The 24,375-nt window shown below is 43.8% G+C and overlaps 1 protein-coding gene across 1 annotated transcript in view; it reads right to left on the bottom strand.

The window, feature by feature from the left end:
• The window catches only part of Dnah7 (dynein axonemal heavy chain 7), a 257,191-nt gene that overhangs the window by 49,417 nt on the left and 183,399 nt on the right, over window positions 1-24,375 (bottom strand). The window contains exons 52-55 of the mRNA XM_037210456.1: window positions 18,550-18,740; window positions 10,175-10,308; window positions 8,909-9,244; window positions 333-459 (exon numbers count right to left, since the gene is read on the bottom strand). Of these exons, the coding sequence (XP_037066351.1) occupies window positions 333-459; window positions 8,909-9,244; window positions 10,175-10,308; window positions 18,550-18,740 (788 nt within the window). The remainder of the gene's footprint in view (window positions 1-332; window positions 460-8,908; window positions 9,245-10,174; window positions 10,309-18,549; window positions 18,741-24,375) is intronic.

Genomic DNA, 24,375 nt, shown 5'->3' with positions numbered 1-24,375 from the left:
CTTCAATTTTACCACATAAAAATGTGGAGACTTGGGGGCTTTGCTGAGGGCTATTCTGGGAAAGCTATTCCTCCTGATTATAAGAACTCAATTTCTACCTCTGTCCATGATATTCTAACCTGCCCCAAAGATTAGAACATTGCATACTATTATCTCCTCCTTCAATAGTTAATACATCTGGGCCTGGAGTTGTAATCCCTCCGAGTTAACTTTGAGCTGTATTATGGAGACACAGAGAATCTTAGGCACTGGCACCCCATCGTGGTACACCCCTAAGACCATCTTCCTGTAACAACAGCATTTGTGCTCTTTCGAGGCGAACCCTCACTGACCGCGTTTTCGTGGATCAGCAGATTCACAGTGAGACAAAAGGAAAACAGCATCTTGTCCTTTTCAAAGAGTGACCGGCAGATGTTGACGTAGAGTGAGTAAGTGAAGTGATCCCTGAGAATCTGGAGCCTGAGGACCAACACAGGGAAGACGGGTGAATAAACACAAACATGATCACCATGAGGGAAAGGCTGAGATTGCACAGTCCAGACCGGCAGATGTGTATGTTCTAACAATTTCTGTCAGCTCCCATCCAAACAACCAAGGATCTTCACTCCTTGGGTTCACCTGTCTGAGAGCTAGACAAGGTAGGAGCATTTGAACTGAACTGCATTTCACTGTTGACAGTTTCTTAACTTAATCTTTCTTTTAGAAAAAAGTGCTTGGCATCTTAATCCACTAAAACATTCATAGACTTTTTGACTACAAAGAATTGTATTGGGGGTAAAATTTGATCTCTTTACAAAGTAAATACTTACATATATTTTATATTAAATGAATAAAATTAATAAATTACATTATATTAATGGCAAAGCCTAATGCTGTACTATAATGCACATGAATCTATCAAAGCTAGAAAAATCAGTAGACTTGATTATACTGCATCTCTGTCACAGAGAGAAAACATGGATACATAAATAATTGGTGTATTGTGTGAGAGCCACAGCCATAATTCCTAATGTCAATAAAATGCTTCATTCATTTTAACATAACTATTACATGAAATAATCATTGAAATCAAAATTTTAAAATGCATTCATTGCATAGACATAAAAACTATAATTTTAACTCCTATTGACAGAAAAAAATTTATAGAGAGTTAATGACTGACATGGACTAATGGCTCAAACCTTCTAAGGAGATCAATCATCTGAGGGAAAAAACAACATAGTTTATGAGTAATCAAATTATGCTGGCGTTTCTTAATGGATTAAGGAAAACATATCTACCCATCTGTGACAAGATCGTAGCTATTTTCGGACTACCGTCCTTGGCTTCGACTCATCCTAATTGGTGTTTTCTTTTTCATTTCTGGTCTCGCTCATCTCCTTAATTATTTTATCACACACCAGCATGGTCATCACAAGAATGATAACAAATTGATGCATTTTATTTCTAGCTGAGAATTCCAAAAAAAACAGTGTAGGAAGACAGAAGTCCCTGAAATGCAACTGAGTTTTAGATTTAAAATAAACATTCTATTCCTGTTTCCACTGTCATGTCCATGGGTCTTTTCACACATGAAATCTGTCTGTCCTGTGGTAGTATAACATAAGGTGGTTCAGAATTAGTCTTCCTAGAATGGAGTGAAAAAGCGTACACTCCAGGAAAAATTTCCTCCTGTAGATAAGAAGAACAAGGGGAAATTATATTAATTATCAAAATGCTAAAAGGCGGGGGGGAGACAGCCCTCACTGTCAGAGCCTCTGGGGATCCCTTGCATTGTTAGGAACCTCAGCTCAGGCCAAACCAAAAGTCCTGGCTTTGATACTAAATCAAATTTCTGGACTGGCCAGTCAATGAAGCAGAGTTGGCGATATTATTAAAGACATTTTAATATAAGCTTAGCATGAAGATTGAGAGACACTCCGGAGCTTTCTGGGGGAGAGCAGGGGCAGTAAGAGAGACCCAAGTGTAGGCACAGGCTTCGCAGAGGGAGAGCAAGCAGCTGACTGTCTTGGGGTTAGCCGTATATATCGTTTTGGTGGTTCTCAAGCTGTATCTCAAAGGGCTACCAAAAAGGGTTTTTCATTTTGTTTTGTTTTTGTTGTTGTTGTTTTTGTTTTTTTCTTTCTCTCACACTATGAGAGATACGGGAGGTGGCTCCAAAGGTGCCTTGAATGGGATAACCTGACGGGGTAAAACCAGGAGTCACTGGTGTTGCACAAGGTGTCTTTATAAACGGGGTTTCTAGTGTACTGTCTAGAAAACTGCAGGGTCTAGCTGGGAAGGGAGAAAGACCCTATGATGTCATTAGTGGTGCCGGAATTCTTGCCCTGCTGCTGGTGAGAAGCTCCTCTCCCTTTCCATGTCCTCCCGGCTTGCCCTGTCCTCATCCTTCCTCCAGAGCTATTACAAGCTCAAAATCATTCTCACTAGTGATAAAGTATAGATTAAAATACTGAGTTTTAATGATATATTCCAGTGGGGCTAAAAGATTAAAAATCATCATTCAGTGTTACTGAGTAATAAAAAGATAGGAGACAATTCCTGGTTCTCTAATGGAGTTATATATTTGAATAAACTTATAGGAAAGGAAATTAAATGAGGAAAATAGCTACCAGGGTGGCTATTTGTCATTATTATAACAATATTTATAATACCTACAAGTCTTATCAAATTATATATACAACATGCTTTATCGTGCAGCAGCTAAAAATTGTGTTACAGGGGAATATTGATAGAAGAAAGGGAAATAAAAACATTCTATGTACATGCATGCTTACACATGTGTGCACATATGTGTACCTACACATATACACATATGTAGATAAAGTTGCCATTTGGCCCCTTTAATAAAACAATACCTACTGTATTTGTTTGTTTGTATTCTGTATTCTCTTTGATCTTTGATGAACAGTTAGCTTTTTAACTGAAAACTCTTGAAACTGACTACTTTTGCTGGGAGAAAAATGACCAGGATAAGCTAGAAGACTTTGGGTGTAACAAGAGAGTGCATACAAACGTTTGCCCCACCGGTTCCATTCCTATATCTCCAGTCACCACAGATGTCCATGAATCTGCACCAAAGGCTACCCACAGGGACACTCAAGGGCAGCATTCATCGTGGCCCCGGACCTGAAGCCAATATTCTCAACAGCAGAAGGGATCAACACTTTCAGGGAGAGTGGCAGGTCAAGCAACTATTTACAACTTGAAGTCAAAGAAGGGCTTCTTTCTCCCGTTGAAGATAAAGAGACAGCTTCCCCTACCTCTTTTTTCTTAGAGCCTCACATTACAGAATCTAAAAATGTCAAGTATCTTCTATTGTCTGAGCTTTTCAACCTTTTGATTTTATTTGTTGTGGTCTGTGAGAGAGAAAAGTGTTAGCTCCTGTGTGCCACAGAGCACCTGGGGAGCTCAAAGGACAACTTCCAGGAGTCTGTTCTCTCCACCATGGGCTTGGAGACGGAACTCAGGGCAGGTTGGCAAAATAAGTGCTTTTTTCTAATAAGCATCTGTGTCAGCTTACATGTGGCTGGCTCCAAGACTAACTTCAATAAACGCATCTTCAATAAATGGTCCTGACATAGCTGGATGTCAACATGTAGAAGAATGCAAATAGACCCATATCTATCACCTTCCACAAAACTCAAGTCCAAGTGGATCAAAGACCTAAACATAAATCCAGTGACACTGAACCTGATAGAAGACAAAGTGGGAAGTAGCCTTAGGCACACTGGCACAAGAGGCAACTTTCTGAACAGGACATCAATAGGATGGGCACTAAGATCAATAATTAATAAATGGGACCTCATGAAACTGAAAAGCTTCTGTAAGACAAAGGACACCATCCATAGGACAAAACGACAACCTACAGAATGGTAAAAACTCTTCACAAACCCCATACCTCTTTATATAGTTTCCAAACTATATAAAGAACTCAAGAAACTAGACATCAAAAACAAAAAACCCAAACAATCCATTTAAAAAATGGGGTACATATCTAAACAGAGAATTCTCAACAGAAGAATCTCAAATGACTGAGAAACACTTAGAGAAATGTTCGACATCCTTAGCCATCAGGGAAATGCAAATCAAAATGACACAGATTCCGTTATACCTTTCAGAATGGCTAAGATCAAAACCACAAGTGACAGCTCATGCTGGAGAGGATGTGGAGCAAGTGGAACACTCGTTCATTGTGGGTGGGACTGCAACCATATACAGCCACTTTGGAAATCCTACCTAGAGACCCAGCTATACCACTCCTGAGCATATACCCAAAGGATGCTCCATCATACCACAAGGACACCTGCTCAACTATGTTCATAGTAGCTTTATTCATAATAACCAGAACCTGGAAACAACCAAGATGTCCCTCAGTTGAAGAATGGAAAAACAAAATGTGGTACATTTACTCAGCTGTTAAAAACAATGACATTATGAAATTTGCAGGAAAAAGGACAGAACTAGGAAAAAATCATCCTGAGTGAGGTAACCCAGACCCAGAAAGACAGACATGATATGTTCTCACTTATAAGTGGATATCAGCTGTAAAGTAAAGGATAACCAGGCTACAGTCCACAGACCCAGAAAGGCTGAGTAACAAGGAGGGCCCAACAGGGGACACATGGACCTCCCTGGGAAAGGGAAATAGAAGAGATCTTGTGGATGGACTGGGGACAGGTGGGTATGGGAACATAAGGAATTTTGTTGGGGGGTGGGTAGAGGGGAAGAGTACTGAAAGATATGACTGGAAATGGGGAGCATTTGGGGCCCAGTAGAAACCTGGTGTGAGGGAAACTCCCAGGCATCTACAAGGATTACGCTGGCTAAGACTCCTAGCACTAATGGATATCTAACCTGAACTGGCCATTTCCTGTGACCAGGTAAGATTTCCAGTGGAGGGAGTGGAACAGCAAGCCAGCCACCCAACCTTTCGCCTACAATCTGTCCTGCCTATGGGATGTGCTGGGGTAAGGTTGGCCTAGAGATTGAGGGAGTGGCCAACCAGTGACTGGTCAGCTGGAAAGCCATGCTACAAGAGTGAGCCCACCCCTGACACTGCCTGGAGTGCAAGGATACAGAGGCTGGGTGACCCAGAGACCTAGGATAGAACCAAACATAATTGGAGAAAAAGAATGTCAATGTAATGAAGCCTAATGATACTCTGTTATACTTAAAGACTGGTGTCTACCCCAACTGTCATCAGGGAGCCTTCATCCAGTAACTAATGGAAACAGGTACAGAGACCCACAGCCAAACATTAGCCTGAGCTTGGGGAATCCTGCAGAAGAGGGGGAGGAAGGGCCATATAAGCCAGAGGGGCCAAGGACATCACAAGAAAACCCACAGAATCAACTAACCTGACTCATAGGAGCTCACAGAGTCTGAACCGACAACCAGGGAGCCTGCCTGTGACTGACCTAGGCCCTCTGCATATATGTGACAGTTGTATAGCTTGGTCTACTTGTAGGATGCTTAACAATGGGAGCAGGGGCTGTCCCTGACACTTTGGCTAGCTTTTGGGATCCTATTCCTCATACTGGGTGTTCAGTTGGAACCTCCAGATCACTCCTCCTTGATCCAGAAAGCCCCATCCCCCCCCTCCAAACCCCACCCCTCTCAGAGAACCTCCAAGAAAGAAAAGGCCCCCTTTTCCGCATTCTTGGCAGACAGCCACTCCTCCCCGGAAGTTGCCATCAGCCCAAGTCCCCACCTAACGTGCTCAGCTTTTGACCATACTTGGGCACAAACCCAGCTGGTGGTGGATACGCCATCACCCCTCACCTACAGGGTATATAAGCTCCCTGCTTTTGTTTGGGCATGTGGCCTCTCCAGCCCCAATCTCTGGGGCTGGGGGACTCATCCGGGAGTCGCTTTGCTCAAATAAACCTGTTCTTTCGCTTTTTCAATTCGGCTTGATCTGGCTTACTGTGTTGGCAGAGAAACCTATTATTGCATTACAGAAAACCTATTACTGGGTCACTTTGCCCAGCCTTGATACCAGGGGAGGTACTTAGTCCTGCAATAACTTGATATGCCATGCTTTGTTGATACCCATGGGAGGCCTACCCCTCTCTGAACAGAAACAGAGGAGGGGTGGATTGGTGGGGGGAAGGGGAGGAAGAGGAAACTGCAGTAGGGGGTATAAAATAAATAAATAAATTTAAGTTTAAAAATCACTTCAAAACCTAGTAGGACTTGCTTTATCATCATCATCATCATCATTATTCTTAACATCATCATTATCATTATTTTTTATTATGGTTTTGTAAGACAGGGTTTCTCTGTGCAGCCCTGGCTGTCCTGGAACTTGCTCTGCAGACCAGGCTGGCCTTGAACTCACAGACATCTGCCTGCCTCCGACTCCCGAAAGCTGGAACTAAAGATGTGTGCCACCGCCACCTGGCAGGACTAGCTTTAAGACCCAGGAATGTCTTAAATGTCTGCCAGGGTCCTAGAAGCCATTGTTCTGAAACACAAACCCAATGTCTGTGGCAGGGCAGTGGCTAACTTCAGCAGGCTCCTTCCTCACTCTAAGATGCAAAGTTGCCTCCTCTTTCAGAAGTGTGAAAAGCTTGCTCTTCCCCCTGATAAAGTTAATTCTAACACAGATGGTCCCTCAGTCAGTGAGTGAGATGAACTAAGTGTGACTTCATGCTTGGTTACTAAAAGGGGTGAGATGCCTTCTTGGCTTTGCAGTCTCTGTACAGATCGCCTGATGCAGAGCACGCTGGTTTAATGTGTGTTCCGTTTTTAAACGGCTTTCTCTCTCTAATGCCTTTCGGGAGAGGACTCTGAGTTAGGAGAAGATTTAGATTTTAATTATCCTTCCCTAACAATAGGCACACAATGGAGAACTTTTTAAAAAGGAAAGCAAAGGAAACACTGCACTCCACAAAAAAAACGATTCCCATGAGTTCCGCTGATACGGGTCTGAGTGGAAAATGCCAGCCCAGGAGAACACATATGGTGATTCTATTTAGACAGGCTTCTAAAACAGGAAAACTGATCTGTGGTGGCAGAGAAACCTATTATTGCATTACAGTAAGTTGGACAACAACTGTCTTGAGGTTGGGGGGGGGGGCAGTCAATGACTGCAAAGGATGAGAGGTTGTCTCCGGATGCTGATGATGCTCTCTGTCTTGAGCTGGGTGTTAGTGACACAGAGATGCTCCCTTCTGAAAATTCATTTCTGCATATTTCTGCAGGCACGCTGCTATCTTCAGGAATGATTCTAAATGCATCTTCTCTATTAGTCTCCCTATACTTTATATTTACAGGAGTCACACACACGGTTTTCATTGCTTACAGATAAAAAGTGTTAACTACAAAAAAAGCAGTGTTTGTTTTCTACATTATTATCCAAATCTCATATTGAGGTAAAAGGGATTTGATTTCTTTGAATTTCAAGGGCTTCACTTCTGCTGTGAAGAAACAAACACCTTGGACAAGTTCTAATTCGATATAACAAGAAAAGGGGAAAGATAAAAAGTATGTTTGAAGCAAGGAATCATTATAACTTTTTAATACTATACCAAAAAAAAAAAAAAAAAAAAAAAAAAGTACGTTCCAAAGACGGTCAGAGGAATTTTCCTCTCTTAGATTCCAGAAAATTTCTAGACTTTAAACTACATAGAAGACAGCATTCTGGTGGCTGGTGTGTTAACTAAAGCTGAGACTAGGAGCACTGTGAGCCAGAGAGATGCCTCGGCAGGTAAAACATGCCTGAAGACCTGAGTTCAAATCCCTAGAGCCATAAAAAGCTGGATGGAGTAGTGCACGGTTACAAATGGAAGAGACAGGGAAACCCACTGATAGCCCAGGCCGGCTAGCCTGGGGTACACAGCACCGAACAACAAATGGAAGAGACAGGGAAACCCGCTGATAGCCCAGGCCATCTAGCCTGGGGTACACAGCACCGAACAACAAATGGAGGAGACAGGGGAACCCGCTGATAGCCCAGGCCGGCTAGCCTGGGGTACACAGCACTGAACAACAAATGAGACCCGGCCTTGAACAAGCGTAAAGTGCTCACCAACTCCAGAGGTTGTCCTCTAATACCCACACGTGTGCTGGGACAGCCTCCTGCCCTCACACACAAGCATGTCTGTCTATCTGTCTGTCTGCCCCCCCACACACACTGATGAAACTAAAATCCCATCTCAGAACTTAAAATCCTGTGTAGAAAACAGATGGGTGTGTCTATTTAACTAGCATACTAGAAACATAGGAAAACTGTGAAAAGAAAGATCACCTATGATTTTGTTTTTCTTGAGTAAGCCTCACTAACTTGAAGACTTCAAGAACAAAAAACAAACACCCCAAATATTAGAAACAAACGCCCAACTCAAAACTGCATCTCACTAACAACAAATCAAACAAACATTATCCTCTCATTGACTTAAGGTTTAATAAGATCTTAGTATGTTTGCTTTTTATATACTTACATCAACAGTAAGTAAGATTTTCCCTGTAGATAAACATAATATAAAAAGCAAACCAGTGGCAGATTTTTGTTTTGCCCTGGTACCTGGCAGAGTTCCCATGCAGTCCACCCAAAAGTTTTAGAGGTGGCTCAGAGTGTCCACTTATCACTGGAGGATACGTCCTCTCTCCGCCCCTGTGGTCGGTAGGGTATTCTGCAGATGGGAACGAGAGCTGACGGCTTCCCTTTTTTAGGATTGTATGACAGTCCTACAGCTCGGCGAACAGTTGTTTCCCAGACTGAAGTTACACGCATCTGCTCTATTTCCAACGCCCCAGTTTACTCCTGGGAAAATGATGCCTTCAGCTCACTTTAGGCTCACGACCGTGACGCTCACGACCGCGACGCTCACACCATCCGGAAAGGATGACCAAAGCCATCTTTTCCACTAACTTGGTATTAGTCAGCATTTCCTTTACATACCTTTTGGATAAGACTTCTGATTTCTCTGAATTTTCAATGGACAGGATGAACAGGTTAATGAACCAGATCAGGGAATACTGGTACATGGGCTCGATGTTGGCCAAGTCGGCAATGGAGAAAAACAGGATGGAGGAGTGGACGGCAATGGGGCGGTAGCCCATGCGGGTGTTATCAATCTTTTTCTCTGTCTCCTCGGCTACTTCCTGCTTTTGAGAAATCTCATTAGCCAAAGCCTTGGAAGAAGATAATATCTTAATCGCCGTCTCATCTTCTAATATGTTGCCTTCTGAAGACGAAAGGACTTCCAAAATCTTGTCTTCTATTTCCTTTAACTGCCTGGAATGAAGCACGGTTTTCTCAGAACAGAAAGAAATGGTTTAAAAGCGCTTCAAATACACCGTCTTTTCTTAGAAACAGACCCTGTAACCTACAGAGATGCATCGCATCATGACAGATGTCTGGAAAAGGGATGCTTCGAAATTAACTTCTTATCTTGTGAAATGTCACAGACATTGCCTCCCTGCCCCATCTCCCTTGCCAAGGTATCACATCATCCGTGTGATACCTTGACAGAAACGTGGCAAGCCGGTCTCCTTGGCCACCCGGTACCTCAGCTCAGAGCAAACTCAGGGTACCGCTCCATTTACTCCCTGAACTTTTACATGACTTTCGAGAGCCTTGCTGTGATACAGATACTGTGAGCCGAGAGTGACCAACTGCATTTGTGCATTCATTCACACCACGCTGCATAGAACACAGGTCACCTCGGTCACACGGCGGACACACAAATGTTCACGCAGCGCCTTTGCTGAGGAACTGATAACCCACGGCCAAGTCTGTGGCAAGTCTCCTAGTTCTTTCCACATCTGAGAAAAGGACTCAGGAATGTAGTTCTCTAAATCCACACAGGGACTCTGTAGCCACTACCTTACAAAATTTCCCATTTTGGGGGAGGAGCTGGAGAGAAGGCTTAGCAGTTAAGAGAACTTTGCTCTTCCAGAAGACCCAAGTTCAATTCCCAGGCAACTCACAGCTGCCTTTAACTCCGCTCCCAAGGGTTTCTATGACATTTTCACTCTTTTCTGGCCTCTAAAGGCATCCACATGCACGGCACACAGACACTTACATAAATAAATACAAAAAAATACACCTTTAAAGCAAACTCCCATTTGATATACCTATTCAATCTAACTAAGTAGATGCTTCAATGTACTTTATTATAATCACAAAACAAATAATAACTCTGCGTTCCATGATATTTCAAACCTTTTGTTCTCGGCTCCTTGCAGGATCAAGGCTTGCTTTTCTTCCTCGAGGTCTGGCCTTTCCCTCGCCACCACAATTCCCAAAAGCTGGTCCTGCATTCCCTCTGGAGTTATCATGAAGTTCAATAACGTGACCTGCAAGCCAAAGGATAGGTTGTGAAAATTCATTGTTTTTTCCACTAAGAAAGCTTCTGTGTGTATGACTCAGGGTTCCATCCACAGAACACATATTGTGGCAGTCACAGGTATGAAAACAGAATTCATAGAGAGCCAAAGGGACAAGTAAGTCTGACTGTTGGATTAAAAACCCACAAAAGCTCGTGACAGTCAGAAACTGAATACTTATAACAGTTTATTTATTCCCAATTCTAACGGGTCCAATTTCTGATGCTTTTGAACAGTGATATTAATTAGAATGAGGTTGAAACCAGTCCCTAAACCAGGCTGGACTGATACTCTTTTTTTAAGCCTCCTAAAGGTGTCATGAAACAGTCTTGAGAGAAGAGAAAAGAGGACACGGAATTGATATGCTTTGAGTGAACTATTTTTTTTATGTTAATGAGCCACTATCCTGCAGGAAGAAACACTAGGAAATTTACATTTTAATAGCGCCCATCAAGGGCTATCTGCTGACATCCACTCCATCCAGGTACCTAATTAGCTTGTGGAGGGAGTGCTGTGGCTGTACATGGCCATACATTGGCCACATCTTTACAATTCTCCCTTTCCTGGTTCTTCCCAGCAAATACATTAATGTTCCATAAAAAAAAAAAAACCAGCCACAGTCCCTGCCAGCTCTAGCAGGATCCCCATACTTCACAATTACACTTTGCAGAAGATGCTGTTATCTGTGCTTCCCTATCAGCTTTACTTCCCAGCCCAGCCCTCTGCAGCCTGCGCCCTTCCCAGCCCCTCCGGACCGACCAATGCACACGGCAATATAATAGCAACCATCTGGTTCTGGTCACCAAGAATCCAGCAGCCAGTAAGCACCTTCTTGAGCTTGGCTTCCTTTGACGTTTTATTGGTTCTTGTATATTTGCCAGCCGGCTGCCCACACGCCTTAGGGTCTGCAACCTCATCTCCAGCCTCCACTACTTCCTTTCCTGTCTCTTACTTCATCTACACTGTGAGCTGACGGCGGAATCCATCCATAAGGGCTGTTACATGCCTCCCTGAGCTTCAGCGTTTGCTCTACTGAACACCCCAACCTTGTGATAGGCTGGATTAACTCTTCATTTTCCATGTTGCAGACCCACCTCCTCCTGGACACCGTCCCAGTGCATCCCGCCCCTCCCCCAACAGCCTCCTGCGCTTCTTCATCGGCTCCTAACTTCCTACTGCATACATCCGACTGGATGCAGCCATGGGCTTACTTATCTCTCACCTGGGCTACAGTGAAAGTTGCTTTTGCCTAGGGATTGTCTCTTACTTGACTTTGTAAGAATGCCAATGGTCCCTGGAGGTGGAGTAGTTTTCTGTTATTTCTAGCTCCTAAAATTTTAGCCATTTGATGATTATTTCCCAAGAAACTTCCTTCCACTCCATTCATAATACAATGAGTCAGGCTGTATGCTAGGAAGAAGAAGAAGATACTGCCTTTTTGTTTAGTTGGGGTGGTGGTTTGAATGGGCATTCCCGCCCCCCACCCCCATAGACTCATGTGATTGAATGTTTGGCCCATAGGGAGTAGTACTATTAGGAGGTGTGGCCTTGTTGGCATGGATGTGCCCTTGTTAGAGGAAGTGTGTCACTGTAGAGGCGGGCTTTGAGGTCTCATATATGCTCAAATTATGCCCAGTGTGAGACACAGTTCACTTCCTGTTCCTTGCAGATTAATATGTAGAACCCTCAGCTCTTTCTCCAGCACCATGTCTGTCTGCATGCTGCCATGTTTCCTGCCATGACAATAATGGACAAAACCTCTGAAACCACCCCCAATTAAATGTTTTCCTTTATAAGAGTTGTAGCCGGGCGGTGGTGGCGCACGCCTTTAATCCCAGCACTCGGGAGGCAGAGCCAGGAGGATCTCTGTGAGTTCGAGGCCAGCCTGGGCTACCAAGTGAGTTCTGGGAAAAGGCGCAAAGCTACACAGAGAAACCCTGTCTCGAAAAACCAAAAAAAAAAAAAAAAAAAAAAAAAAAAAAAGAGTTGTAGCGGCCATGGTGCCTCTTCATGACAATAAAGCCTTGCTGGTCAGAGGTCACAGTCTATCATGGCTTGGCAGCTTTTTCCAAAGCTTGACTACATGGGGACGTCTCCCTCCCTAGCAAGACTTCCTGCTCTCTGCCTGCCCTTACCTGAAGAATGTGTCTGGACCTAGAGGAATAACCTTGTCTGAAAGCATCTCTAAGTCTAGTTTCTTGTTGGAAGTCTTCCTCCTGCTGCATAAATGATACTAGGAGCTGCCAGAGGCCACTAAGAATATACAGCAGATGACAGCTAATATTCAACAGGTTGACCCCCTAGATGAATAACTGATGGGGAGCCCCACTAGGCAGAGATCATGGGGTTACTGGCTGTGGAAAATTCTGTCTATCCTTTTCTCATGTGCTGCCACAATTCATCCCTAAAAAGAATAGCTGTGGGGTTCTTTCCACAGCCTATGGGTAGCATGGTTTACACTTTTTGGGCACAGTTATGCCTGTGAATTGACAGAAGGATGACTTCTTACACTATGTAATTTTGGTGAATAAAATACACTTTCTTAGCCAGGCCTTTATTCTGTGGCTTCAAGACAATTACAGACCTCAGAACAACTCCAAAATAGATGAGCTGCCCCTGGAGATGAATTGCTCCCAGGTGTCTAATTGTGGAACCAAGGTCAGACACAAAACAACTTTAGAGCCAGTTCTTCGCTTGCAAAAAGCCTGGCTAATAACATTAAAGACCTAACTTCCTGTACAAATTCTCTCAGCAACTGACTCTCGACATGTACTCCTAATCTCACTTTTACAATACAAGGCTCCAGGTTCAGCCAACTAACTATTTATTGTTTAGGTCCTGAATTTCAATGTCACTCTGACAGGAAACGCTGACCACTCAGAGCTACCTGCTTGTTTCACGGACTGCAGATCAGGGAACTTGGCTGGTAACTGAGAGAGTTGCCATGCTTACTCACCATGCCTGGTCAGAGCAGTATTTCTGGCCTGAGAGAGGCTGTGTGATTTCTCATGTGTTGCCAGGTTGGCTCTGTTTCTTATCGTTTACTCAAGAAATGCTATGTGACCCTGAATATGTAATTCATATATTGTCTAGAGTTTTCTGTTGGAGATTTTTTCCGAGATGAAGTAAAGAGAAAGTTACCACCGGAAAGAATGTGTTTCTTTCTTATTCCCCTCAGATAGAAAAGGTCTAGCCATTGCCACGTTCATGGATTTTTTTTTTTTTTTTTTTTTTTTTTTTTTTTTTTGTATAATCTGGGTGCAGTCTTGGAGCTGGTTCTCAAGGACTGCAATAAGGAGCTTTGCCACAGAATCCTGAGGCCATATACAAAGCCTTATGAGAGGACTGTGCCACTTTATGTAAATTAGGGCTTGTCCCCAGGTTCCCCAATCCTATCTATTTCCCATACCCTGGAATAAAGCTGAACTAATTCACTGAAGTCATCTCCCAGAGGGCTGTCTCCATGGTACCCACAGCCATCCGAACCCTGTTCCTCACTTTTGCTTCCTCTACCCTCATGGACCAAAGCACCAACCATTCCAAGGAAGCAGCAGAACTACAGGAAACCCTGAACTGGGACAGCTGGCTAAACAGAGTACAGACGATGTCCCGTGGGACAAGGAACTACACGTGGTCAATATTCAGGGCATAAAGAAAAGGCATCTAGCCCGAGCTGCAGTGACAGGGGAGGCTTACCCAAGAGATGGGATGCCGAGCCGGACTTTGCAAATGGCTGGCAGAGAGTTTAGGGATCAACAGGGCAGCAGTATAGGCTGGACAGCGTTTGTATCCTCAGTTTGCTGCAATGCCCTGCAGGACTGGGAAACCAGGAGCAGTGTCTGGATTCCAGAGTCTCTCTGGATTGGTCTGGAGTGGATCCATGACTTTGGGAGCTGACTTGCGTGTGCAGCCAGGGCTGAGGAAGACTCCGGGCAGAGGAAACAGCACAGGAAAGCAGTGGGACAGGTGGGCACACGAGCAGAGAGCAGGAATCCCATCATTCCCACATGGAGAGCCGGGGAGTAAAACCTCTTTCTAGGCCACTGATAAATGAAGGTAAGTAGTTTGTATCGTGTGCAGCCAAGAACCCAGCATTTCCTTTATTGTTCACAATGTCACAAATTATTTCCTTAACCTTGAAATTACTGTAAGATTTCAGTAACTGACAACAGGAAAAAAAAAAAGGCAACTTAGTGCTCGCTCTTGTTTGCAGTAGTTCCTTAATCAAAAGCCACCTCTCACTAGGAACCTCTTCCCTAAACTCAGGTCCCAACACAACACAACACAACAGCTACATGCTGACCATTTTGCTCAAAAGGTTTAAATATATTTTATATCACAACTTACCTAGATCATTGCAGCAAAAATTGCTATTTTGTCATATCTAAATATGAGGGTTTTGTGAAATACTAAAACAGGAGAATCAGCAGAAGAGAGAAACCCAGTGAACAAACGTGTAGCATGTCACAAACAGCCAAACACACACTCACATTAGAAAGAATTTGCATAGTAATTCAGTGTTAGTTTTGTTTTAACCCACCTAGGCTCTAATGCTCTAAAGGGCTCTTACAGGTGCATTTTAAAAACTGATGTGCAGATCAACGGAATAGAATCAAGATCCAGGCAGCTATAGTCACTGATTTTTCAACAACAAAAACATACAAAAATACACACTGGAGAACAGACGGTCTCTACGACAAGTGGTACTGAGAACACTGGGTGTCCACTTGTAGAAGCATGAACTAGAACTCATCTTCCAGCCTGCACAGAAACTCCAAACGGATCAAAAACTTTACTGTCAGAGCCCAAACTCTGACATTATTAGAGGGAAAGACTTCAAGGTATAGGCAGAGGCAAGAACCCAGGAAATAAGACCAATAATTGATGCATGTGACTCATGAAATTCAAAATCTTCTCTGCATCATAGTAAATAGCTGATTGAGTGAAGAAATAACCAGCAGAATGGAAGAAAATTGTTGCCAACTGCTCATCTGATAGAGGATTGATAGACTATATACAAACCTCTGCTGCCCCAAAACAGAACAAGCAAACAAAACACACAACCAATTAAATGGGCCGATGAACTGAACAGGCGGTTCCCAAAAGTGAAATACAAATGGCCAATAAACAAGTGAAAAGTTGTTTATGCTGTCTAAGCCAGTAGAGAAAAAAAAAATCAAACTGTATTGAGATTCCCGTATTACTGCCGATGAATGGTGGTCATTGAGAGAACAACCCGTCCATGCTGACAAGGATGCAGGGAAAGGGGACGCTGACAACCTTGGTGGAAATCAGCTAGGAAGTTCCCCAAAAAAAACTAGAAAAAGAGCTTCCACACAACCAGGCCATACCACTCCTGGGTGTTTACCCACAGGCCTCCTGGGCAGCTTACCACGGAGACTTCTGATGCTTAATACAGCGCTATGCACAACAGCAAAGTTATGGAACCAACCTAGGAATCCAACAGCCGAGGGATTCATCAGCAAAGTGTGAATAAAGGGGGAAAAGGAAGGAGGAAAGACGAGGAGCGGGAGGAGGAGAGAGGGCAAAGGGGGAGGAAGGAAAAGGGGGAAGAGAAGCAGTCGCTGCCTTCTGCTTGCAGACTCCACACCACAGCAAGTCCTACCACAGAAACTGAAGGTTAGACCTCTTCAACCCAGTGTTCAAGTTAGGTACAGACTGCAAGGCCAGGGCGCCAGCTACCACCCTTTCCCTTATGGGTGAGGGTCAATGTCATTCTTTTAATCTCAAATCTCTGAGTCGTATAGAACATTTGGTAGTTCTGCTCGGCTTGTAAACCGGTGCCCCTGCCCACACGCACAGGTTTCCCCGTCTTCCAAACGGAAGCATGCGGTACTGTTACAGATGCCGTGGCTCCCGGTTTTCATCTTTGTCTTCTCAGCACAGTGTTCTGAGATCTAGCCGCTGTAAAGGTGACATCCCATTTCCCCCGTCCTTCCTGGCAGGGGACTATCCCCTCTACAGGGACGCGTCATTTTGTTTTTGTATCGAAATTTGCTATCTGGGGCATCAGTGCAGAGGAGCTTCATCTGGTACCCCTAGAGGTGACTCACTTCTCCACCCGAACACACAAACCTGCCATTGTTCTTTCCCTTCATTTTCTCAGTACTCGGCCTCCAGTGCCGCCAGGTATAGGTTATATGGATGCAATCACAGGTTTAGATGAGATAATTATCATGCAAAAAATCATAATTGATCCTATTAACAGATTAATCCCGAGTGAGAAACCAACTATACAGGTTGGACTCATTTGCATGCAGAGAAACAGTACTAGGGAAATGCATGTTTTGTAACTTTTGTATCGCTGCATTCAGACACAAGCGTATTCATTACCAGCCTATTAATGTCAGATCTTTGAAACCAAGATTTTGCAAATGTAGCCACATGTTCACATAGCATTTAAAACCCTACAAGCACAGCATCATGATTTCATTTTCATTTAAACTCACAAGGATGGTAGCAGCATGGCACCCTCCCTCGGGTGCTTTTGGAAGCAAAAGGTACATGAAAGGCCCTAAGACGTGGGAGCGAGAGGATGTATTTAAATTTGTAAATGAAAGCAAGCAACTGCCTCACCAAGCTTCCTAATCCCCACTTAATCAATCCCAGCAATTAAAATAATGGAGCAATAAAACACTCTGGGGATCACAGGGGTTCCAACATTGAATTATACACAGATCAGTGTCTTCCCCGCAGCGGGGCTCGACTTCCGTCATAACCAGTTATTATCCAACCAAGGGCTGTTCATGCTGTATGTGAGATTGTCATGTACTTTATTGGGAAATAAAAAGGTTTTTTTTTTAATACTGTTTATTAATTTTTTTCTTAACACAGCCTTGGGATTTTAGTTCCTAGTGTTTTATTCTTTTCTCCTTATATTGGAAAGTTAAATAGTCACGCTAATGGTTAGCATTCATAAAAACCCTGCCCACACAGCCTCATTCTGAGCATTTTATAGAGACTAACTGATTTAGTTTTCAGTTCACTCAATGACACAGTAACTTTTACTACGGTCATTTACAAATGACGGGACTGGTGCACAGGGAAGTCCAACAACGTGCCCACATCTGTGACAGAGCAGCAGTTCAAACTCGGAACTGCTAGTCTCTTTCCTGACGTGTGAAGAGATGCTAGGTATTTTTTAAGTGTGTTTCAGCCAATTAAAAACAGTAGCCTGAGCATTTTCATTATGTTTTCGAAATCAAGCTGAATTGTCCCACACATACATCCATCTCCTCCCATCCTCTTGGCTCCAGCAACATCCAATCTGCGACGTGTGTACGTCGAGCTTCTAGGACACGCTACGGCACCACCGCCACCGCCTCCACTTTTCCTGGCCCACACCTCACAGTCCTTCTGCACACACTGCTGCTGCATAGTGTGAAGCCCCAGAGAGCAAGCATCTTGTTCACCTATCATGGATGGAATGAATGTCCCACCATGGTCTGCCCTCTGCTGTTCAGTGGAACAGCCTGTGTTAAGTATTTCCAATAAAAAAAAAAAGACCATCTGAGTGCCCTGAACAGATCTTTCTTTCCAGATGTAATTAAAAAAAAAAAAAATCAGAATCAGTACTTCAAGATGTCCTCTCATGCACGGTTCTATAAATGAATGTCACACACACTTATGGTCATTTGAGTGACAACCGGGGAATGAGAATAAGGGAGGAAAAAGCAGAGTAAGGTAAAGACCCTGAGCCCCAAGAGCCCAGCCTCAGAGCAATGTCACAATCATTTCGGTCCTTGAATAACACTTTAATTTTACCCTTTACAAGATTTTTCAGTATTTTAAAAAGAATACTGATCAAAAATAATTTTTTTCAATAATTATGCAAAATCAGATAGCAGCAGCCTTAGTCTGAGAAAGGATAGAGTCCTGTTTCTAAGTGTCAGCTCCCATAATTAGCATATTATCATCTATTACAAAGAAAGAACAGTGATATGTGATACCTGCTTTTAACAATGAAAATCTAAGGATGATTGTGCAAATTAGATTCTGATGGTCTTTCTTTACAGGATGTTGGACTCCTTTAGTACTCTCTGGCACACGCACAGCAACATTTGGAGATTATCATCGTAATTTAGGAAAGTGGACAGGAAGACAAATTCCAACTGTCCTCTTACAGCTGAGGAGGAAAATATGGTCAGAGATCAGGAGATGCCATGTAGAAATGCTAACTTAGGTACTGGCCTTCACTGATGTCTCAGGGAGATAATGCGGGTTTCTCAGCTTGGTCGTGATGTAGAAGCGGAAGTCAGGAGCATACTCAATCGTGGAGTCGCCAAGCCGGATACATGTGCTCCCACCCTGCTTGAAGGTCTGCTTCAGCAGAAGAGGCTCCAGAATCGGGTCCAGTTCTTCTCCCACATTTTCTAGCAACACTAAGGGTAGAAAAATATCCCATCATGCTTAAAATAGACTGTGAACATACAATGCTTGGGTGAGTTCTTTTCAGCTCTCCAGATGGCTCTGTTCCTAACTACCTCTAATGTTCCTCTCATCTTCTAAGAGTAGAGAGAAATGATGTCATTAAAACATTGCCTGCCAGTGGGAAGGATCAGTGAGAGGGTCTGGAGGCCGCCCACCTGTTTCCACACCTGCCTGCCTTGACGTTCTCCACCTGGCCTGGGACTCACTGTCTAGGCATGATGACAGAGAAGACGCATTTCTGCAGCTATTTCAGTGTTTACTTTGTTTTTTATTATAAAAACAACTCATCTATAATATAGAACATCTGGAAAATACAGGAAATTATAAAGAAATTGGGCAACAACTTCCAATCAGATATTCTTTATCTTTTTCTCTCTCCTCCATTAAATAGCTTAGGTTGGCATGTGTAAGTTGATGGAAAAATGATGCAAAACTTCATATAGCATAATTACCTAATGAATAATTTTCAGTCCAGTATTTCTATCAATTTTTCTACACATACTTAGATGAAACAAATATCAATTTCTGTCCTAATTATCTTGCATGACACTATAATGAAATTGTACTATTAAAACTAACAAACACATTACTATTCTCTCACTTTTTGACCAGTGTTTTTTTTTTTGTTGTTGTTGTTGTTTTGTTTTGTTTTGTTTTCTGAGACAGGGTTTCTCTTGTGTAGCTTTGCGCCTTTCCTGGAACTCACTTGGTAGCCCAGGCTGGCCTCGAACTCACAGAGATCTACTTGCCTCTGCCTCCCGAGTGCTGGGATTAAAGGCGTGCACCACCACCCCCGACAACCAGTGTTGTTTTTGATATTAAATTTGGGTATTTTTCTACTCTAAGATGTAAGTAGTACTCTAAACAAAACTAAGCATTTCAGAATATTTTCTTCTGATGTAATTCTAGAAAGGATCCAGAGACTTAAGGTCCCTGACAGTGTTCAAGGTCAGCCTGCCTGGTCTACAGAGGGAGTTCCAGGCCAGCCAAGGCTGCATGAAGAGATCCTATCTTGGAAAAAAAAAAAAAAAAAAAAAAAAAAAACCAAAGAAGTGTTAAATTCCTAATGCATTTGCTAAGTTGAAGTCTCAGGTGACAGTGCTTAAGCTGCTGGCCCATCAGTCTTGAATCCGGGTGCCTTGAAGGAACGGGGTGACCTGGGCTGGAAAGAGGGGCGCTTCAGGACTGAGGGATTGATAGACACTTGCACTGAGCTTCCTTCCTTGATTGCCCCTGGCTAAGTGAATTTCTACAGCTACCCCCCTACCAATTCCTCCACTGCTTGGATCATGGCCAACAGAGACACAGCAGGTAACTTTGAAGAACTCATCTTCACTTCCTGCTCACAGAGTTATTTTTAAAGTTAAATAAAAGGAATATATCATGATGAATAACTGTGCTAATTTCCCATTGTCTGGGTTATTCTTTTCCCACCATCAACGACACAGAGAATGCTGTTTTGACAAAAACCCTGTCCCTGATTCTGCTCAAGCTGGTCCTGGAAGCCCGCTTCAGGGCCAGCTTTTTGGGGACACTTTAAGTCACGTTACAGACGACTTTCCTGAGAAGCTGTGAGATGTCAGGGCTACAAGGGGCACTCCGTGGGTTGCTGACAGACCTATCCGTACACGAACTTCCCCACAACTTGAAAAGCCAGGACTGTCGGTCGGCATCACGGTTTAGCAGTTTAGACGGGGACAGGCAGCCGGGCAAAAGTCCAGCTACACCCTGCCTTGGCTCTGCGGCTGTTCCCAACTGATAGGTAAAATGCACAATTAAATTTTACACTCAGGGCAGGGCATTTCAGAACTTTCTTTCACTAACTATTTTTTCTTCTTCTGGAAACCACATGCTAATATGTTTTCCACTGTAAATAACATGTTATTTATAATTAGGTTCAGCTCTGTCAGAAACCCTCATAGTAATAATGTCAACAAAAGAGGATTCATATTCATGTCAAGGGAGCTTCAAACAGTCCTTCAAGAGATGGAGGGGCAGCATGCCTGAGTTATGAGGAATCCTTGTTCTCTTTAGACCTTGGCACTGTCCTCTTCTCCACCAGTACCTTCAATCTCTTTGGCCAATGTGGTTTTCAATACCTATCCACATTCGACCCACCAGAAAGAAAGGAACATCATTTAAGGATATTCCTTGAGGGTGACAAATGGCATTTCCATCATTTGCTTCTTATTTGCCAGAACATAGGCATCTGATCAAACCCCAGGATAGATGAATGACTGTCTACACCCACAGCAGAGGCTGGGGAATCTGCATGAGAGTCAGCCTATCACTACCTGGAACACCTGTGTGTGATAGTCAGCCTGTCACTACTGTGACAGGAATACCTGGAACACCTGTGTGATAGTCAGCCTGTCGCTACTGTGACAGGAACACCTGGAACACCTGAGTGTGATAGTCAGCCTGTCACTACTGTGACAGGAATACCTGGAACACCTGTGTGATAGTCAGCCTGTCGTTACTGTGACAGAAACACCTGGAACACCTGAGTGTGATAGTCAGCCTGTCACTACCGTGACAGGAAAACCTAGAACACCTGTGCGTGATAGTCAGCCTGTTACTACTGTGACAGGAACACCTGGAACACCTGTGCATGATAGTCAGCCTGTCACTACTGTGACAGGAATACCTGGAACACCTGTGTGTGATAGTCAGCCTGTCGCTACTGTGACAGGAACACCTAGAGACAGAGGAGGAAATTTTGGTTGATGGTTTCAGGGACTTCAGTCCGTGGTCACTTGTTCCCTTCACTGGGTGTCTGTGGCAAAGTAGAACATCACAGCGGGAGCATGTGGCATTGGAAAGTTGCTCACCTCATGGCAACCAGACAGCAGAAAGAGGGTCAGGAAGGGGTCAAAACCAAAATGCACTCTTCAAAGGCACACTACCGACTTCCCACCACTAGCGCCCTTCTCAGGATAGCTCGTTAAGCTATGAACCCTTGAATGGATTAATCATCGGTAAGTTATATTCTCAACAGCACCACAACCTGAGGAACAAACTTTTGACACAGGAGCCTCAGGGAACACTTCCCAACCATGGCAAGCTATTTACATTGTGTCTGAAAAGAGACAACTTAAAAGAATCTGCTGGATGGATAGAAGAGGATTGGGGAGACGGGAAAACCGTGTCACATTATTTTAAGGGCTTCCTGCCTGTGCTCACACCTCCATTTTCCAGTTCTCACTTCACCAGCCATTTCTGTCATCTGCATGCAAGCACAGACCGGCTCTGTCCCATTCATGCCGCTCTGTAGCACCCACCACAATGCCTGGTATGTGGCAGTTACAAAAAAGATGTCTACTGGTGGGATGAATAAATAAGCAAAGAACTACAAGGTAGTTTGGCAGCCTTGACACAACGAGGAATGACGGGCAAATTCTGGCAGTCAAGACAAGAGAAATAAAGACGGCCCAGGTATGACACAGAGTTTCAGAAGATCTTCACGTCCATGGAGTTCTTTCTCCACAATGTTTATATGACCAACATACTATTCAGACTTTATTCGTTGAGATAGTAAATACAGGTGCAGATGCACCTTGACTTTCAAGATCATTGGTTGTCAACCTTTTAAAATAACAGAATCTTTTTTTATTTTCCTCCAAAGAGGATTTAAAAAAAAAAAAAAAAACTCAGTGCAAAAAAAGAATCGGGGCACATGGCTCCTGTTGAAGCGGAGGCAGGTGGCTGAAGTTGGCAAAGCCCTCTGCCTCTCCACCCAGGCTGCCTGTGAAGAAGAGATCTAAAGCCACAGTCCCTGAACAGGCCAGTGTCTAAAGATAACTTCTCAGATGGAAGGAGCTTTCACCACTTAGGTTTTCAAACTTTTACTTGATGGTTGACTATATAAATAGAGCTTGCCACCTTTCTATGAGAATTGAAACTTTTCACTTCTTTCTGATGTTTAATATTAGAAGATGTGTTTAAAAAAAAAAATTAGCCCAGAGGCAGAAGACCTGGGAGTACTTCCTAGCACTCCTTCCTGGGACATGCACTCCTGGCTAAACCATTGAGCCTTCTCTAATACTTATCTGCCTTCTCAATAAAATGAAGTGAGTTTTGTGGATGAAACTCCAAGTAAGAAACATTTAAATCCCAGGGCACAGCGTACACACAAACACATTAAAATCCCAGAGCACAGCGCACACACACACACACACATTGAATCCCAGGGCACAGCGCACACACACACACACTGAAATCCCAGGGCACAGCGTACACACAAACACACTGAAATCCCAGGCGCAGTGTACACACAAACACATTGAAATCCCAGGTGCAGTGTTCACACACACACACTGAAATCCCAGGGCACAGCATACATACAAACACATTGAAATCCCAGGGCACAGCGTACACACACACACACACTGAAATCCCAGGCGCAGTGTACACACACACACACTGAAATCCCAGGGCACAGCGTACACACACACACACATTGAAATCCCAGGGCACAGCGCGCACACACACACACTGAAATCCCAGGGCACAGCGTACACACACACACATTGAAATCCCAGGCGCAGTGTACACACACACACACACTGAAATCCCAGGGCACAGCGTACACACACACACACATTGAAATCCCAGGGCACAGCGCACACACACACACACTGAAATCCCAGGGCACAGCGTACACACACACACACACACACACACACATTGAAATCCCAGGGCACAGCGCACACACACACACACTGAAATCCCAGGGCACAGCGCACACACACACACACTGAAATCCCAGGGCACAGCGTACACACACACACACACACACACACACATTGAAATCCCAGGGCACAGCGCACACACACACACACTGAAATCCCAGGGCACAGCGTACACACACACACACACTGAAATCCCAGGCGCAGTGTACACACACACACACTGAAATCCCAGGCGCAGTGTACACACACACACACTGAAATCCCAGGCGCAGCGTACACACACACACACTGAAATCCCAGGGCACAGCGTACACACACACACACTGAAATCCCAGGGCACAGCGCACACACACACACATTGAAATCCCAGGGCACAGCGTACACACACACACACACACACACACACATTGAAATCCCAGGGCACAGCGTACACACACACACACTGAAATCCCAGGCGCAGCGTACAGAAACCTATCTGAGGGTTTGTGCAGTGCCGCTCACCTCCATCCTGTGCGCTGCGAACTACGGTTCTCTGCTCTCTCCTGTTTCCTATCAGTCACGATGTTGTGCTAAAGACACACAAAGTAGCTTTCTCTCCCATAATTTGGATGCAGAATTTTTTTAAAACACGGGATAGTTCACTTTTATTACCTGTTCTGCTCTATAATCATGGAATTAAACATCAAAATACATGGCTGAGGTCAGAGAAGTGTGAAAAATGCCAAGCAGGTGGTAGACACTCCATCACTTGTCTTTTATCATTCCAAATATTTTAATATCCGTATTAAGTAATTTTAATTGCTTAAAGCATTTAAGGTGATGATTCCTTCTAGAAACCCTCCCTGGTTTTTTTGGAATTCACAGAGTGTCACCCATGGTTTTCTCATTATACTAT

This window comes from Peromyscus leucopus, chromosome 13, assembly GCF_004664715.2.
Source record: "Peromyscus leucopus breed LL Stock chromosome 13, UCI_PerLeu_2.1, whole genome shotgun sequence".
NCBI lineage: Eukaryota > Metazoa > Chordata > Mammalia > Rodentia > Cricetidae > Peromyscus > Peromyscus leucopus.
Note: the sequence above shows the minus strand (reverse complement) of the source record. Positions and strands in the feature narration are given on the sequence as shown.